Below are 18128 nucleotides of genomic sequence, written 5' to 3'. Positions count from 1 at the left end.
CTAACTATCATGTGACTAACTTGTGAGAGCAACTTAACACATGCAACCATTCATCTTCACTGACTCTGGTTAAGTATCTACCTGTATCTGGCTATTCATTCTTCCTTTACACTCTCGACACACAATCTGTGTGCAATAGCGACCTCAAGTGGACATATTTCCAGACAAGATTTGCTCTCACTGTTATTGTTTGTTGTTATTGTTTGTTTTGTCTTGTTCAGAGGTGCAAATTTGGTGTGACAAGCTGGAGGACGAATATCAGCAGGCTACTAGGCGTGCCATCATGTTGCCAAGCATTATGGGATTGTTCCTCCATTAGGCATTAGTTCCTTGTCTGCATGCTACAATCTTGATTGGTGTTTTGTTTTGGGATTTTAGGAATAATACTAATAATAAAAAAGAATCAGAATAGAAGGGGTTGTATTAGAACAAACGTCAGAGGGATTACAAGCAATGGCATAAAGATCAAATTAGTATTACTGATGGTGACGTTCTATGTGGACACTCAGATTGGAGTTGTGATCTGGATTATGTTGACTGCTTTTAGATGTACAGTATAGACATCTCTTCATATCTGGTGTGTGGCTTTAGTGGCTATTATTTTGAGCAATACATTTTTTTCAAGTTGTTTGAAACCTATGAATAGTTTACACTGTTAACACTGCTATTCAATCCAATGTATGCAGCAACATTTATCGTACCCTCATTGTTCCCCCTAGAGATTTTATTATTGACATACTGCATGTAAAACACGACAGGATATATGGCTATAGAAAAAATAATCTACAACCCAGGTTGTGTGATGCTGTTACCACACTGAAGTGGATTATTTTCATGATATCATATTCTGAAGTGTTTTATTCCTCTTATGTATCACAACGATTTGTCAATGATGACAATTTTTTTTATTATTATTGAATGATGTCCTGCTTTTTAACTGTCCATAGTTCAATGTAATGGTGTGGAATGTCTGCGAAAGAAGTTCCTGTTATCGCTTCCTTTATAGGCACTATAAACAGCTGTTCCTTCACCAGCCTCTCTGTTTTCACTCTCTCGCTCTCTCTGGAAGAGAATAAGACAAAAAGCTAGTGCTTGTCATGTTACTGAGAAACCAGTCAAAGTCCTCTGCCCTGAAGTCTCTCCTGAGGCAGAAAACCATTACAAGATGGAGACACCCGAGACCCCTTCTATGAATGTTAAATTTAACATATGTTTACAGAAATCTTGACAAGACAATTATACATGCTCATACATTTTTCTTTGTTAAATAACATTTGAATCTTTTTATTATTAGACTTAGATAATAACATATAGATCATCTTGTTATTGTTACCACTGAAACGATAACATATTAGAACAAGAGCATTAATATAAACCTGTGATCTGAATTACAGCTAGCACTATTTTCAGAGCTGCTTTTATAGAAAATTCATCAACACCATCTAAACAATCTGATTTAAGAATTCAAAAGCATTGTGGTATAATAAAAGTTTTTTTTAAAAATGCAAGTACAGTGGCTTCGGAAAGTATTCAGACCCCTTGAGTATTTGCAAATATATCGTGTTATAGATTTGAAACCTCTCATTTATATAAGTATTCAGACGCTTTATTCAGTACTTTGCAAAAGCACCTTTGATGCTCCGAGTCTTACAACTTTGAGTCTTCTAGGGTAAGTCTCTACAAGCTATGCACACCAGCATTTGGGCAGTTCCTCCCATTCTTCTCAGCAGATCCTAATCATGGAGCTGGATATGGAGCATCTGTGAACTCCCAGCTTTAGGTCTCTATACAGATGTTCTATGGGGTTCAAGTCTGGCCAACTCAAGGACATTCAGAGTCTTGCTCCAAAGCCACTCCAGCACTATCTTGACTGTTTGTTTCATGTTGTTATTTTGCTGAAAGGTGAATCCCAGTCTGAGGTCATGTGCATGCTGGAGCAGATTTTGTTCAAGGACATCTCTGTATATGGTTGCATTCATCCTCCCCTCAATTCTGGCCAGTCTCCCCATCCCTGCTACTGAGAAGCACCCCAAAACTTAAGTGCCTGTCATATGCTGTATGTCCTTCTAGCCTGGTTACTGAGTTTGGCCAGAAGACCAGCTCTAGGAAGAGTCCAGCTGGTTCCAAACTTCTTCTGTTTCACAATGTTGAAGCCCACCGAGCTCCTGGGAATATTTAGTAATACTTTTATACCCTTGCTCAGATCTATGTCTTAACACAATTTGATTACAGAGAGCTCCTTGGACTTCATGGCTTGGTTTTTGGTCTGACCTCATATATACAGATGTGTGCTTTCCCGTATCATGCCCAATCAATTGAATTTGCAATACGTGGACTCTAGTTGAGTCCTGAGCTCAGTTTGGACTGCCTTAAATATGGGTCTGTATTCTTATATTTGTTCAAACAAAACATGTATTTTTATGTGCAAAAAAAAAGTGTGTGAATGTGTGTGCTATGGACTAACATCCCTTCTAGGGTACTCCTGAATCAAATCCAGTATAGGACCTGGATCCACCGCAACCCTGATCAGGATGAAGTGCTTACCAGCATTTAACAGCATCAATAACAGCCTAAATACAGATTTTCTTGACCATTTCCCCCTTTAATTATGAAAACGTTGTAAAAATGAACAGTCTTGCAGCTCCTGCTGTGTACCTTTTGCATTCACAAACCTTAGCAGTGATATTCTCTAAAACTACAATTCCCTTGTTCCGTTTCCAACATGGCGGACTGAGAGCTGGGTGCGATTTCTACAGGAAATACTTTCTCATACGGCCGTGTGTTTGTAAAGGGCTGCCATTTTACCGAGCTTACGGTAAGATATTTCCAGTAACAGCTATGTAAACTCTCCATTCAGTCCTTTGTGCACAGACTGCACTAAACAAGTTGAGCTCACTGAAATCACTTTTGTGCAGCTAGTTGACTCTGTTTCATGTCTTGAGAGTTCATGTTCTTAGCTACTTCCAAACTCGTAGCTTGCTAAAGCTAAGCTAATAACTATTTGGCTCATTAGTTAGCCGATAATATTTGGTTAACGTCGGTTTCTTTTTATTTTTTAAATTTACGGCAAAGTGTGTAGCTAGCTAGCAGCACGAAATGCACTATAGTCGCAATGGGTTTATATTTGCCTAAAGGTTCCTAGTTATTCACACATTCAATAACTGAAACAATCAAATACTAAAAAGGTTTTTACATAAAAGGGTCTAAATTAGCTGACGCGCTTGCATGTATGGCCTCAGCCAACTAGCTAACTACATTTTATGTGTAGCTAGCTAACCTAGAGATTAGCTGTTACTATTAGAAATGATGTAAAGCTGTATACTTCAAAAATAATATCACTCAGCTAGCAAAACATTTCAGTCAAGGTCCTTTAGTTGTATTGACCTGTTAGTCAAGATGATGAATGAATGATGTATTTTACTGTGTTCTTTTCATTAAATATAAACATTTTAAGAGACGCATGTGTTCACCTGTCCCTGTACCGTTTCAGGAAAGGACAGCTGAGGAAAATGAAAGATCAAGTGGTTCAGCTTATGTCCAGCTCACACCATGAGCATTTACTCGAAGCAATGTGGAAGTTTAGAGTCACAGGGAATCTGTGTGATATCACAGTGCACGTGGATTTTCAAGGGGAACTGGAAGAATTTACGGCCCACCGAATAGTCCTCGCTGCATCTAGTGGGTATTTTAAGACCCTCCTCTTAGCAGAGGAGCGAGTGGAAAAATTATTCGTAAATACCGTTTCACCTGATGTCTTTACCAAATTCTTAGAGTATGTGTATTCTGGAAAAATGGAAGTTGAGGAGAGCCGTCTCGACTGCATATTGAACATGGCAAAGCTGCTCGACTGCAAAGACCTAGTGGATGCTTGCAGTACCAAACTTCTGGATTGTAAGTCTGAACGTGCCAGAGCCAGTGCCAGCAAAGGCAAATTACTGAAAGAGAGGTCAAAAAAGGCTGTAAAGAGAGCACTGGATACAAGGAAAAAACTCCAAATTACACTGAAGACCATAAGCACCGAGAGGGGCGACAAAATAGTGCTACAGGGCAGGAGGAGCAGCAGGTTAGCTGGCCGCCGAGTTGTTGTAGACTTCAACAAGAAGAAGCCGTACCGCAAAGCACTGTTTCAACCTGAGGCTTCTGATGCTGGTTTAAATCGAGACAAATCCGAGGCGAAACGAGAGGCATCACTAGAAGTTGGAGAAACCGAATCAGATGTTACTACTGATCCAGGTGTACCCCAGAAGGAGGCTCTGTCTGACAGTGGCTCTGAATCGCCATGCACTTTCAATCGTGACGTGTCAGAAGAAGAACTTCAAGAATCTGACTTCATACCAACTGCTGCCGTCGACGAAACCGATGCAGCTGAAAAGGAACGCAAGCCGGTTGGCTCTAAGTATAATTGTGACATGTGTATTCGTTCATTTCGCTACGAGAAGAGCTACTTAAAGCATGTTAAGGTCAGTCATGGGATCCACACTGACACGACTTATCGTTGCGGCACCTGCCAGCAGACCTTCGCCAACCGCTGCAACCTGAAGATTCATGAGCGGCATGTGCACAACGACGAGAGGCTCTTTCTTTGTGGCATGTGTGGTAAGGCCTTCAAACGCAAGAAGGATGTGACGAGGCACATGAGGCAGGTGCATGAGGGTGGAACAGAACGACACTACTGCCCGATCTGTGGCAAATCTCTGAGTTCGAGAACGGCTCTCACCCTGCATGAGAGGACACACACTGGGGACAAACCGTACAGCTGTGATGAGTGCGGAACCCGGTTCTCCCAGAGCTCAGCACTCAAGACCCACCAGAGGTAACTAAGCTAATTGAAATGGCTTTGAATTTCCTTTTTGAGGCCCGTACCATTAAAGCTAGTTGAACAAACTAAGGGTTACGGGATTAGTTTCGAGTTGACAAAACCAAACCAATCCCATCAGGCTTTATTGGTACCATGATGCTGGTTATCAACATACTCTCTCCTCGGTCTTTGATCCTTAAGCTATGATTAGTCTACGAGCGCGTGCGCATAAATGCGTGACGTCAGCACCAAACAGCCAGTAGTGTTCAACATGGGGGGAAAAAGCAGGTGTGCATACTTCCGGTTGAAAAGCAATGAGTTATTTTGCGGAAATATGAGGAATTCAAACCCACACTAACTGCAAAAAGCAACACTGTTGCGGCTTCCAAAGCTCGGGAACATTGCTGATTGTGTAAATGCGTAAGTTTACCTTTATAGACTCACAATGAGAATAAACCGATTGAAAACTTATAACCCCAACATCTTTCATGTAATTTTATTTATATAAATGTAAATTGTTGAATGAAATGTTTCTCTGCGAAGTGCTCTTCTTACAGTTTGTGCTGGGGAGTTGAATTAGTTGCGTCACTAATGTCACTTTGCTCACAGCTGATTGGTCCAAGTTGGATTTGAGTTCTCTTACCCAGAACATCACCTGCCCCGGAGCAGGTTAGCCATGGAGCGTAAGTTACTTTGGCGATGAACACCGGTAAAAGCCAAGAAACTTTCATGGTACCTAGAATCCAGGGTTGTCACAAAGTAACCTGAAACGTACCTGGCTAGCCACCTAAACCAGCTTCATGGTACAAGTCCCAGATTTGTAATGCTTCAACATCTTGTTTTGTATTCTTCAGGATCCACACTGGTGAGAAGCCTTTTGCCTGTGACCTTTGTGATGCCAGGTTTACCCAGAACCACATGCTGGCTTACCATAAGCGATCCCACACAGGTGCTTGCATTAATGATCTGCACTGTCTTAGAGAATACTGTCTTAGAGGCAAGTTATTTATGTATGATGTTTGTCTTAACAGGGGAGAAGCCCTATATGTGTGAAAACTGTGGGAAAAGCTTTGCCTCTAAAGAATACCTGAAACATCATGCAAGAATCCATTCAGGCTTGAAGCCATACAAGTGTGAAAACTGTGGAAGAGCATTTGCACAGCGTAACTCACTCCATCAGCATATGAAAATTCACACAGGTATTCCTGAGCAACTTGCACATTAGACTTTATAATTAACATGTAATCTTAAAAACCATCGAAGATTTATTTCGTTTTTATTTTAATTTTAAATGTCTTTCGTCAACATGTTGGTCGATTTTCACTTTGGCTAACGGTTTCCTACATTAGCCACAATGTCGTTTAACTACCTACTGATACCTGCTAGGATTAATGAGCAGTACAGCAGCACTTTAGTCCTTTAGTCTGTCCATTTCTCCCACCTCCTCATCTGTACATTCTGCTAATTTCCAAGAAACATTTCGTCTATCTCAGATAATACATTCGAAAAAACTGTGCTTTCCTGACGTGCTCTGTTCAGGTGAGAGGCCTTACCACTGTAAAGACTGTGATAAGCAGTTCACCCAGCTGAATGCACTTCAGAGGCATCAGAGGATCCACACAGGAGAGAAACCATACATGTGCAGCATGTGTGGCCGAACGTTTACGGACAAATCTACTGTCCGCCGACACACTTTGGTAAGCTGATGTTGTAATCCAGAAGACAGACAGAACATTAGCAGTTTTAATATTATATAAAATGGGTTAAAGTCAGTGTATATATAAATATATTTAAGTAGCTACCAAGTGCACCTACCAAGCAGCATCCTCTAGAATTATTGGTAACCATCATAAAATTATTGTATAAAATGTATATTACACACATTTGTCAAATTTCCCAAAGAAAAAATATTTGTACTAAAACAAAAAAAATTCAATCATTCTTATTAGGACTACTTTCATTCTTGATAAAACTATATTATTTTTAATTTACTCTCAGTCCCCAAAATATAAAATCTTCAAAATGACAAGTCATTTCTAATATCAGTTCAAATGCATTAAAAATATACAAAAAATTACAGCGAGTTTAATTATTTTCAAAATAAAAAATCACTTAAAAATAACTTCTTTATATTGAGGGCTAAGTGTCCAAACATATCCAGGCATTAGAACGGGGGTTCAAAACAGGGGGTTTTGGTGTTGCGCTGATTTTTTTAAATGCGTAACTGAAAGTCCAGTGAGCTGCTGCTGGTTAGGATGGAATTTTACATCCTCTGCAATAAATGACACCACGCTCTTCAAACAGTCATGACAGGATAAAGTTTGCCTCTCAGTAGTTTTGCAATTTCGTGCGGGTTTAAATACCGAATGGTAGAAAGTAACATGCTTATGCTTATGTGTCTCACGCAAATGAGTGTTGCTTTCCTGCTATTCCCAAAATAATATTGCGCTCGAATATTCCTTCATAGAATACATATAACGTAATACTTCTTCATACCTTTTATGTTAGACTGCATATATCCCATGATTTTACACGAGCATGTAGCTTGAGCCAAATGTGGGCAGTCACAGATGCAAACCTAAATCCGGTTACAGTCGGTGTCACTGTATAGTGATTTTTAAGGCTGTTGGATTAACAAGTCTTAATAAATTATTTGTGCAAAACCAAGGTGTCAAAAGGGATTGGTACAATCGGTACAACTTCAGGCTGTACATATATGAAGTATGACATTGTTAGGCATTACTCAGTGCTATTATTCTCTTCAAGCTAGGTGCCACAAAATATTAATTACAAGGGTGCCAATAATTTTGAAACCAGCATTTTGTAGAAACAAATGCTATAAAAAGCATTTGTGTTTGGGGGGAAAACACATTTAAATGTCCCTGTATGTTTGAGTTAAAAATATCACATATTGCATGTTTTCATGAAGGGTGCCAATAATTCTGGTATGCACTGTATAAGGTAGCCACACCTTTATAATCATGACTAAGGTATAATCAAACTGCCTGAAGTTACACTTGATCATTAATTTGATCTTTTTTCTCTCTCTCTCCTCTATGTATATTTTGTGAAACGAAGACCCACGACAAAGATACACCTTGGAAGAATTACCTTGTTGTGTTAGAGGGTAATGTAGAGGAACGTGTTAAGAAGCCAAAAGGTTCGTCTGTAAAGAAGGAGAAGGCAGCAGTGAATGCAGATAAACATCAGGCTGTGGAGGATCTGACTGACACTAAAAGCCAGGAGACAGTGTCTGTGCCAGAGGAGCCAGTGAGCATCACTGGAGACTGGGCTGACCCTGGCACCATCACTGTGGTCAGTCATGGGACACTGGGAAATCTGACCGTTATCCAGACAGAGGTGCCACCTGGTACACAACTGCAGCCTATCGTCACTGCAGACGGATCCAGTGTCATTTCACTGGAGAGTTCCACTGTCAGCATCCCTGTTGCTCTGCCTTTCTCCATTCCTATCTCTGTTGCACATTCCATCTCTGGCTCAGCCTCGCTGACCGGCACGGTCGCTCTCAGAGAACCAGCCACCGACACCATCTTGGCTTCTGCAACTTCAGCAGCACATGTAGCCGCAGTCACAGAAGGCATTCTCTCTCCGGTCGAAGTCACTTTATCTACATCTAGTGAGTGTGTAACAACACAGTCAGATGTGGAGCAGGTCGAGGAGGCACAGCAGTCAGAATTACAGGAGGGATCGACTGAGCATGTACAGAACACAGAAACAGTAGAGGCCATGGAGATCTCTGCAGGAGAGTAGTTTAAGGATATTTAGTAGGTCTTATCTGTACACTGTATCAATTAGATCTTTGATTGGTCTCTTCTATTTATTGTAAATATAGTAATGCCTATTGTATAGAATATTATGAATGATATTTCTCAAAAGAAACATTCCTCTTCCATTAAGAACGAGGATATCAAATCCAAGATCCAATTATTCTAAAAGGATTTTTTTTTTTTTTTTAGCTCTGTGTTGTGTGGCTTAAAGATCTTGTTCTTGTAGAAGTTTACTGAAGAAGACACTACCAGGAGGTTTTTTTTTTGTTTTTTTTTTTAATTATTTGGGATAATATTCCTTATTTTTCATGTGGCAGTCAGTCATATTGTATATCCATTGCACAAATAGATCAATCGATTGAAAATTAATGAGATTTGGGCATCATGGTGAGTGTTTTCTATATCACTTGGCCACAGCCTTTCACATAGTACAGGATTTAATCGTTCCGTACAGGATTTCATGGAGTTTTTTTGTGATTGTTGCGGCCAAAAATGTTGCTGTGGCTTATTTGCAGAGTTTTTTGTGGGAAACGATGTGATTTGGTGAAATTGAAATTGTACACGATTGTTTTGCTTGGTCTTTCACAGTGATGTTTGTTGGTAAATGAGGCTTTTTAGCTGTACTATCTAACATGTTCCACACACGTGAATCGAAGAGGGCTTTGGCTTCACACAATCTGTGGAAAATCTGTTGTCGTTTTGAAAAATTGCAAGCTCTTTCAAATATTGCGTTAATTTCTACGTTCATTATCTGCGAGCGCAAAATAACAAAATCCTGGAGGAACTGTTTAACAAACTTCTGGCAGGTCACATTTGTGTATAATATTGATATATATATATTTTTTATTTCTGTACATTCATAGACCCATTCAGCAATTGAAGACATCAATAATTCTGTCAGAAAGAACCTAGGTAAGCATGTAGGTCGCTTCTTCTGATGGCTTTTTTGAAAATTGTACACACAATGAGATACTGAACATCAAGAACACTAATACACACTGACATGCGCTGCTAAATACCTTCAGTATGGAGAGTGCACTAGCTGAAGTGCTGCATGAACTATGGTTTCACAACACGACACACAATGGAACTGACAGGCTAACAAACAAAAAGCAAAGACTTTATGGTTGGAGAAGAATACCCAACCCACTTACTGCAAAGTAGAGATGACAAATTAAGTTTAAAAAAAAAAAAAATCCCAAACAAGTCAGAAGAATGTAAATCAACCTGAATGAAAGTATTAAATGAATGAAATGAAAGATGAATAACCATTCCACTATTCATTTGTGTTGGTTGTTGATATAATCCAATCATAGTCTTGGATCCCTGGTCTCTTAGCACATACAGTAACAGCAATTACTCTTTCTAGACACTAAAGACAGATAAATCAACTCACAAAAGAAGAAAATAAATAATAACTCAACTTGTAAGAGAAAAAGAATAAGTTTTCTGTTCATATTCAAGAGAACTACATCTACACGACATGCAGCACTAGCCATCCAAACTCCAGCAGAGATCAAGTTCTCACATCCCTCCTTTATCCACGGTGTTCCCTATACTGAACTACATAACCATTATGTTATGAGAACATGATTCCTTAGATGCAGCCGTCCAAATGGGTGAATATATTAAAAATAAGATTTATAACTCGGCGCGTAGGTTTGTACATTCTCTATAAATGGCGCAGCAATAAATTGACATACTGTGGTCAGAAACCTGGTCTTGGCCATTGCACAAAAATGAAATAAACGCATTGGGGAGGGGGCGGCATGCCGTAGATAGTTTCCCCACAATTTATCATCTCACTTCAAGTCCCCCTCATCACCCTGGATGGTTTTCTTGATGCGCAGAAGCATGGTGGTCAGCCACTGGTCCAGACGTGAGATAGAGTCAAACTCCTTCACCTAGTAAAGGGAAGAGAAACATACTCACACACATGTTTTATTGGTCAAACAAAGCAAATCAGAAATGTACTAACTATCAGGCAAGTGAGCGCTCCAGTGTGCTGCCCAGCTCTGTGTTTTGGTTGCCTAGAAACCTAATTGGGTGGGTTAAAAAGTGCTAGCTAACATGGTTAGCTAGTTAAGTGCATTAATACAGACTAGGAGTAACAAATGTGTGTGATCCTTACCCTCTTCTAACAAAATTCCAAATATAGCACATCGAAAAAAATTTATCTGCAAGTTACTGGCCAACATTTTGCTATGAGATATGAGAAACAGATACTTAAGTCTGGCTAGTGTTGAATGGAGCGGTGATTGTTTGTAGCAGGCAAGTTGTTTAAACATTCTACAAAACAAATGAGAAATTTTGTTTGTAAGAATTAATAAAGATTAGAGGTTATTTATTTCTTATTCTATTTGTCTGCTGGGCAACTACGAAGAGAATTCTAAAAGCCCGTACAAGAAATCTCCTTGTCCCGGAGGGCTACCGATTTGTTCAGCATACCAGAGTGAGAGTTGTACTGGACTGTAACATCAGGACACATCCAGTAATATTCTGTGTTTGAATAATACAAGTTCAACTTGTAGCTTAAAGTCAGTCTTGTCAGACAGATTCAGAAGATGGGAGAGATCTTACCGCTTCTGTGAAAGCCTCTGCATTCTGCTCCTCGTGGGCTTCCAGGAGTTTCTGTAAGGAGACATGTTCATATGAGACATGAGCAAAATGGTTTTCTTTTTTGAAAAGATGTATTTTTAAACACAGCGTTTACAGACCTTCAGAAGTTTGCACTCTCTTGAATCCGTGAACGCTGGGAACATTTCCTCGTATTTCTCAACAGCAAGCTATAGGTTTGAACAGAAAATATTCAGTGCGCAATAATACAAATAATCAAGAGAATAAACGTCCATATCTTGAAAGGGTTCTGACTTCTTGCTAAGAAGACTGACCTTTGCATTCAGTTCGTCTACAATGAAGTGACATAAAGAAGCTTTGAAGAAATACTCTTTGGCGCTGTATTTCAGTAAGGGGTTATCCATGGTGTTTGTTCCAACCTAAAGACATTCAGTGAAGGTCATGGGAACTGTAGTGCAACGTTCGTTTTTTATTTTTTTAAAAACACCTTGGTAGTCATCAATTTGCTACCTGTTCATAGATCTCAATGGCCTTCGGATACTGTTCCAGCTGTGCGCTGTATGACGCAACCTTTAGGAGACACTTGTTTGCAGAGCTACCAAATAAAATGACAATATCAAAATGATCAGCAGGAAATGACATGTAATTGACTTATAGCCAAACGTTCCATTCTTCAAAACATGGTCTACTACAACAACCAACCTGTTTGACTCCTCGCCTTTGTAATAGTCTGCTGCTTGTTCATAATGGGCGATTGCCTAAAAGAAAACCAAATAAATGTCCATTAAAAGGTTCATAATGTTATTATTAGTACAATTATTTGTATTACATGCCATTACAAATTTTATTGTAGCACTTTATCGGAAAAAACTAGACAAATTAACAAATTTTCACATATATACATTTCTATTTCAAATTTTCTATTTATTTTACCAATTTTTATATATATATATATATATATATATATATATATATATATATATATATATATATATAATGTTTGGAGTCTGACTAAATTGGCCCAGCTCTCAGGGAGGCCTGGCTTTAAATATCTTGGAGAAAGCACATGTTCACCCTTCCTGGTTGCTAGTTATTGTAAAGATGTGGGAGAGCTGGCTGATGAGCGACCGATATGGCCGAGTAACACTGAAATACTTGAAATGTTTGTTCTCTACACTTGTATAAAATGTCCTACCTTCTCAATGTCCACCAGCTCGGACTCGTACACCTCAGCAATTGTGATATGGTGTTTGGCTGCAATAGTGAATCGCCCCTAAGGAGGGAGTGGAAAAAATCGACATGTCAGCAAATACCCAGTTCCTTTAGATGTATCTATTCATAGCTACAAGGTTTTAAATCCACCTTTCCATAGTGGTAAGTGCAAACTGAGGTAAATAAACACTGCCATTAATACAAACAACTATCAGTCATACATTAGCACAGGCAAGTCTAACTTCACCTTACCATATCTGTGTAAATATCGATGGCTGCATTTAAGCAGTTGATAGCCTCTATGGAAGGCATTATAGGGAAAAAAGGGAAGAAGGATTTAGACGCAACAAACTTGTGAGTTCACAGTGGGGAGCTACTATACAACACGCATCATGAACCAAACAGAACAAGACAAACGGGGCATTTTCTTAAAAACAACAACAACAGATACATCTGCACAATTAATGTACACCTTATTACACTGTTTTGCATAACTATTCACCCCCCATTGAAATTTTTCACATTTTGTAGTGACACAACCTGGAACTAAAACAGACTTAACTGGGACTATATGTCATGAATCTACATAAACTGATGCTGGGAATCAAGTTAAAAAAAAAAAAAAAAGAAAGATAAAAATGTTAAAGTTTCTGACTGCATTACTTATGCAAGGCGTATCTGTGGTAGTCATTTTACATTAAAAAATATAGACCTTAAATGCACATGCATAGACCTTATTAATATGGTACAGAGACAGGACAGCTGAACTGCAAACATCCGGGGCTTTAAAGTGAATTTACACACATTTATTTTAAGCAAATGTATAATGAAATCGAGATGAAAGACAGCTCGTCAACCCTCACCCTGTGGATCAGCCTTCTTGAAAGCATTTCCGGCGTCAACAAAGCTGGTGGCCGAATCGTGTTTGTTCTGGAGCTGCATGTGTAGCCTGGCTGCCTGGCAGAACGCGTTTCCGGCAGCTGCACGCCAACACAGATGACATAATGTGCAACGTCATGTTTGAGTGATGCCTCAAAAACTACAAGCAATTAAAACCTTTTCATTACTGAACATTAACCTATGCTGCTGTCGCATGCAGCATATTACTATAACCCATGATCGTTCTGTGAGTTACCTACCGGTCCAGTTTTTGGCCATCTTGAACATGTTGGCTGCTCTGGCATACATCTCACAAGCCTCCTCTAATTTGTGATTCCCTCTGGAAATAAATTACAAATTTTATTTTAACCAAATGAACTGGCATGTTAACATTTTATTCAATGGCACAACACACTTTTATGCAGGGAAGATAAATATTCTTGTGGAGAGAGAGAGAGAGAGATAGATAGATAATTTATTTGTCCTCGAAGAGGAAATTTGTTTCTACCGTGGGTACGTAGAAAAACAAACACAACACCACCATACATATAAACCATCATAAACAATCACAGGCATAGAGGGGAGAAGGGAACAAAAAGAAAACATCAGGATCATACAACAAATGCCCAAGCATAAGATGGCATCACAATAGGTGATTACCCATGTGTTTAATGCTCGTATAGCCATAGGAACAAAACTCCTACCATAGCTGGCCTTTCTGCACATGGGTAATCTATACCTGCGGCCAGAAAGAATGGGGTTGAAATATTGTTAAAGTGGTCTGGATCATTTAAAATTTTATGTGTCTTCCGGAGCGTATATGAAATGACACAGTCCGATAAATTAGGGGTGGGAATACCAATCATTTTTCTCGCTAAATTAGTTATCTTCAAGAGTTTGTTGTTATTGGTAACTGTTAGCATATGGAAAAAACGAATGGCACCCTACATAAGAACCGGCTCAATAATGCAATAAAAATGTGTGTTGATCTCATGTTTTATTTATTTATTTTTGGAGATTACGCGTGACTGCCAGCTGCCTGATACGAGGCCTAGTTTGGTTTTGGAGACACCTGGGAAAACTCAAATAGGGCAAATTTTCAAGGCCATCACAAGCTTCACTAATTAAACAGCTTTTCCGCATGTGCTTTTTAAACGTGCTGTTTGTACAGTTTTAAATGCTTCTTGGTCTATAATAATTAAATACTTCTGAAGTTAGTACAAACAGCAGCTTGTAATACTGTCATGTAATATTTTCGATTCAGGCTTCTGCTTACTTGATCAGAGCGGTCAGGGAGGGATCAGGTCGGGGGAACTGTGGCCAGTAATTTCACTGCAGTCAGTGTTGTAAGGTTGTCTGTGGTTTTCCTGTTGAACTGATGCCACATATTGATTTTATGTCTGCAGGTTGGTGGTTGGCCATTTTGAATAAATTAGAATCATTATATCGATATAATTAAAAACATTCACATTCAATTAAAATGATCTGCATTTATGCAGTTCCTATAGCAACTTACTCTAAAACTGTAAACATGTTGTCACCAACACATCACTAAACGAATGCAATAGAGGCTCTCTTTGTTGTTTCTTTCTTAACAAAGCCAGTGACTGAATCGTGTTTGTTTTGGAGCTGCATGTATCAGCTGTCTGTTTTGTTTTGTGTCTCTGAGAGACTCACTCATTCTTATCGCTGTTCTTTCTTTATGACAATATATGAAATAATATGAGACCACATTCTGCCTCACTGGTCCCCGGCTCAATCCCAAACTTAGATTACTGTTTCGCCTTTTTTTTTTTTTTTTATTATTATTGGTGATTTATTGGTGGCTCTGGATTGGCCTTGGGTATAGGTGAGTGTGTGTACATGTGTGTGCATGGTGCCCTGCGATGGACTGATATCCCATCCAGGGTGTATTCCTGTGTCACGCCCTGTAGTCCTGGGATAGGCTTCCGCACCACCGACACCCTAAGCATGCTAAAGCGCTTACTGTAGATGAATGAAAGAAGTAAGGAACGTAGTAGAGGTCGACCGATTGATCGGTTTTGCTGATTAATCTAAACCCATAATCGACTGCTGGAACTATTGTTTATCAGCAAAAACTCGCACCGATAGTTTTTCCAGGTTACATCTGTTGCAGGAGCGACTGAGAAGGGTCCGCTGTCATTCTACAGCACGAGAGAAATAAAAACTTATAATCCTTACAAATTTTGTGTTCTTTGAAGTGTTTTTTGATTCATTTTGGATGTCTCTATTGTTCTTTGCTATTTGGAGTGTTACTTTTTGGATATTTATATAATATATAATTAATATGAAATATATATTTATTATATTAAAAAAAACGCAGTACATTTTCATGATACAGACAGTACTGTTTATTTTGTAATAAAATTCAGCAATATTTTACTTTGAGTGATGTGTTTTCATTCAGTATCCATTTTAAAAAACTATCGGTTGATTAATCGGTTATTAGCAGGTACCGCCCAACTCAGTTATCGGTATCGATAAAATCCACTATCGCTCGAACTCTAGCATGTATGCTTTACAGAAACATTGAACTAAAGTTACCCTGTCCAGGGTGTCTGATGCTCCCTGGGATAGGCTCCAGGTTCCCCCGTGACCCTGAAGAAGGATAAGCGGTATAGAAGATGGATGGATGGTGGAGCTGTAGTAAATTACGGGGTTTGGAAGGGTTATATTTTGAGTTAGGTACTGGGCTTTACTGCACATTGAGCTGCTTTGTAATACAGACCTACCAATCATAACTATAAAGAAAACAACGACATGTTAGCTAAGGTTTTGCAAAGGAGTTAGTGCAGTATTAAACGGCACGGTCTGATTATTTAAGGGTGCATTAGGTAAGAGTAGTCTTGTTTTTTTTTCTCCAAGATGAATGTGCTAGAGCTGTAGGTGGAAGATGGGTTTGGCATGTGAATGATTTTTCTCCCCTTCATCCCTCCCCCATATCCGCCATGTACAGTGTGTATGACTGACAGAAGGTCCATCCAAACACAAACACTCATTCTCATGACCGGAAGTCAGTTTTCCAAACGGGGTTTTCCCTCAGCGGCTTCATTAATACACTTCCGCTGAGGCCACGAATGAAAACATTCTTTATGTTTGTTTGTCTGATCATTTTCTTCATATCTTCCAGGTTATTTATGTCCAAGTAAGACAATAAAATATCGACTAATTCATCTTTAACACTACAGCTTTTACATATACTACATCTGTGGTCTCTCTCTCGCGTGCGTGTGTGTGTGTGTGTGTGTGTGTAACACAGTGTAAACATGCACTAACAGCACAACTGCGCCAACACTGCGGAAACCGGAGACAGTGTCGCTAAGCAACCGTTTATAATACAGTCAGATTAATTTGAAGATAACATAGATAACTCATTAAACCCCTAGCGCTAATGCTGCACTGTTCGACTACAACGGGTGATGAGATCTAACGCTGCTTTAACCAGATCTGAATCAATACCGGTGGAATGAACCCAAACCGTGCTATAATGTTGACTGTGTTAGCTAAAAGAACACAGGTCTGTGTAAGGGTATATTTTTCTGTTAGGTGATGCCCCCCACACACATCAATTAGCACCATTTGCTAGCAGCACATTCAGTGTAGCTAGCCATGTAGCCAACTGTCACCAAAACACTGCAAACATATCCACCTGAATATAAATATCTACACATGATAGTATAAATAGTATAAAGTATAAACACTGAACATATACATGTCAAATATAATGGTTCTGCATAATCAGGTAACGCACTGCATCCAATGAGATTCAGTCTCGTTAGCGTTAATCTTACCCGAACATTCCTCCTAAAAACGAGCCGGAGGACTTCACTTTCTTGTCAGCGTCAGCCATTAGCTGAATTGCCTCTTTCTCCTTGCCGGAATTGTCCATTTTGTATGAATAAATGAGCAGTATAATACGCTTAAAGTGCGTGCGCGTGAGTGTGTGTATATATATTCAGAGAGAGAAAGAGATATTTTTCTGCTGCCCTTCTTAACCTAACCCACCATGTACCACTACAGTAAAAGGGGATTACAGTTGAGTTTTTTTTTTTGCGTAGGCGTAAAACCTCAAACGGAAAGGCATCATGGGATTTGTAGTTCTGTTAAACGTCACGCGCTATCCAACAGCTAGTATTCCACGAAACACAACGAACTACAATTACCAGATAGGGAAAAAACAACAACATTACGTAATATTAGTTATTGTCCATATGAAGAGCTCGTGTTTCATTCTCTGTTTTGTGACGCGCGATATATTTGATGGCGGCGCGGTTTGTTTTTAAACTATAGTATAGTTTACAGAACCAGAACAGCTGTGACAGGAGCAAATACCAAATCCTACCAAATTTTAATTAAGGATATAACCATATTTAATGTTGCATATAGATAGCTACATAGTTGACTTTATTAATCCCTGTCGGGGAAATTAAGATGTATTCGCAGCCAGGTACATTAAGTACAGTCACAATACAATATAATAAGTACAACATAATACAATTTCAAATAAATACAATAAGTACCAATAAGGTAGTGCATATAGAATAAGGGATACAAATATACAAATATGAAAATCTAGCCCCCCCCCCCCCCCCCCACACACACACACACACATCAAATAAGTGATGTATTCTTACTTGCACTGGAATAAGGCCGAAATAAATAAACAAACAAACGAATAAGGTGCACTGGCGTTATTCCACAGCAGATGGCAATATATAGCTTCTCATGTCGAGCCTGGAGCTAAACGGGCCAGAACTGCTGACTACAACTAATCTCAGACAAAACAAATCACATTAACCATGCCTCCCAGAAGTACAAACTGTGCCTCCGATGTTTGCCTCCGATGTTTGAGA

At 39.2% G+C, this 18128-nt stretch overlaps 2 protein-coding genes across 5 annotated transcripts; one reads left to right on the top strand and one right to left on the bottom strand.

Moving 5' to 3' along the window:
• Nucleotides 1-2442: 2442 nt before the first annotated feature.
• Nucleotides 2443-9304, top strand: gzf1 (GDNF-inducible zinc finger protein 1). 2 transcript variants are annotated; one of them, XM_053613673.1, is made up of 6 exons: nt 2443-2815; nt 3491-4813; nt 5653-5747; nt 5830-5997; nt 6338-6495; nt 7877-9304. In XM_053613673.1, exons 2-6 carry the CDS (start codon nt 3510-3512, stop codon nt 8567-8569), a joined length of 2418 nt encoding a protein of 805 aa, XP_053469648.1. In that variant the 5' UTR covers nt 2443-2815; nt 3491-3509; the 3' UTR covers nt 8570-9304. The 2 variants fall into 2 exon arrangements, with proteins under 2 accessions (XP_053469648.1, XP_053469647.1); XM_053613672.1 differs by having other exon boundaries at nt 2443-4813.
• Nucleotides 9305-9398: 94 nt separating this feature from the next.
• napbb (N-ethylmaleimide-sensitive factor attachment protein, beta b) lies at nt 9399-18074 on the bottom strand. 3 transcript variants are annotated; one of them, XM_053613689.1, is made up of 11 exons: nt 17067-17300; nt 13515-13594; nt 13239-13355; nt 12628-12674; nt 12359-12436; nt 11866-11921; nt 11674-11758; nt 11478-11582; nt 11304-11372; nt 11167-11217; nt 9399-10490 (listed from the first exon to the last, which is right to left on the bottom strand). In XM_053613689.1, the coding sequence occupies exons 1-11, from the start codon at nt 17162-17164 to the stop codon at nt 10389-10391; spliced, it is 888 nt and encodes a 295-aa protein (XP_053469664.1). In that variant the 5' UTR covers nt 17165-17300; the 3' UTR covers nt 9399-10388. The 3 variants fall into 3 exon arrangements, with proteins under 3 accessions (XP_053469664.1, XP_053469665.1, XP_053469667.1); XM_053613690.1 differs by lacking the exons at nt 12628-12674; nt 17067-17300 and adding an exon at nt 17910-18074; XM_053613692.1 differs by lacking the exon at nt 12628-12674 and having other exon boundaries at nt 17067-17198.
• Nucleotides 18075-18128: the final 54 nt, after the last annotated feature.

The sequence above is a fragment of the Ictalurus furcatus genome, chromosome 25 (genome assembly GCF_023375685.1).
Source record: "Ictalurus furcatus strain D&B chromosome 25, Billie_1.0, whole genome shotgun sequence".
Lineage (NCBI taxonomy): Eukaryota > Metazoa > Chordata > Actinopteri > Siluriformes > Ictaluridae > Ictalurus > Ictalurus furcatus.
Note: the sequence above shows the minus strand (reverse complement) of the source record. Positions and strands in the feature narration are given on the sequence as shown.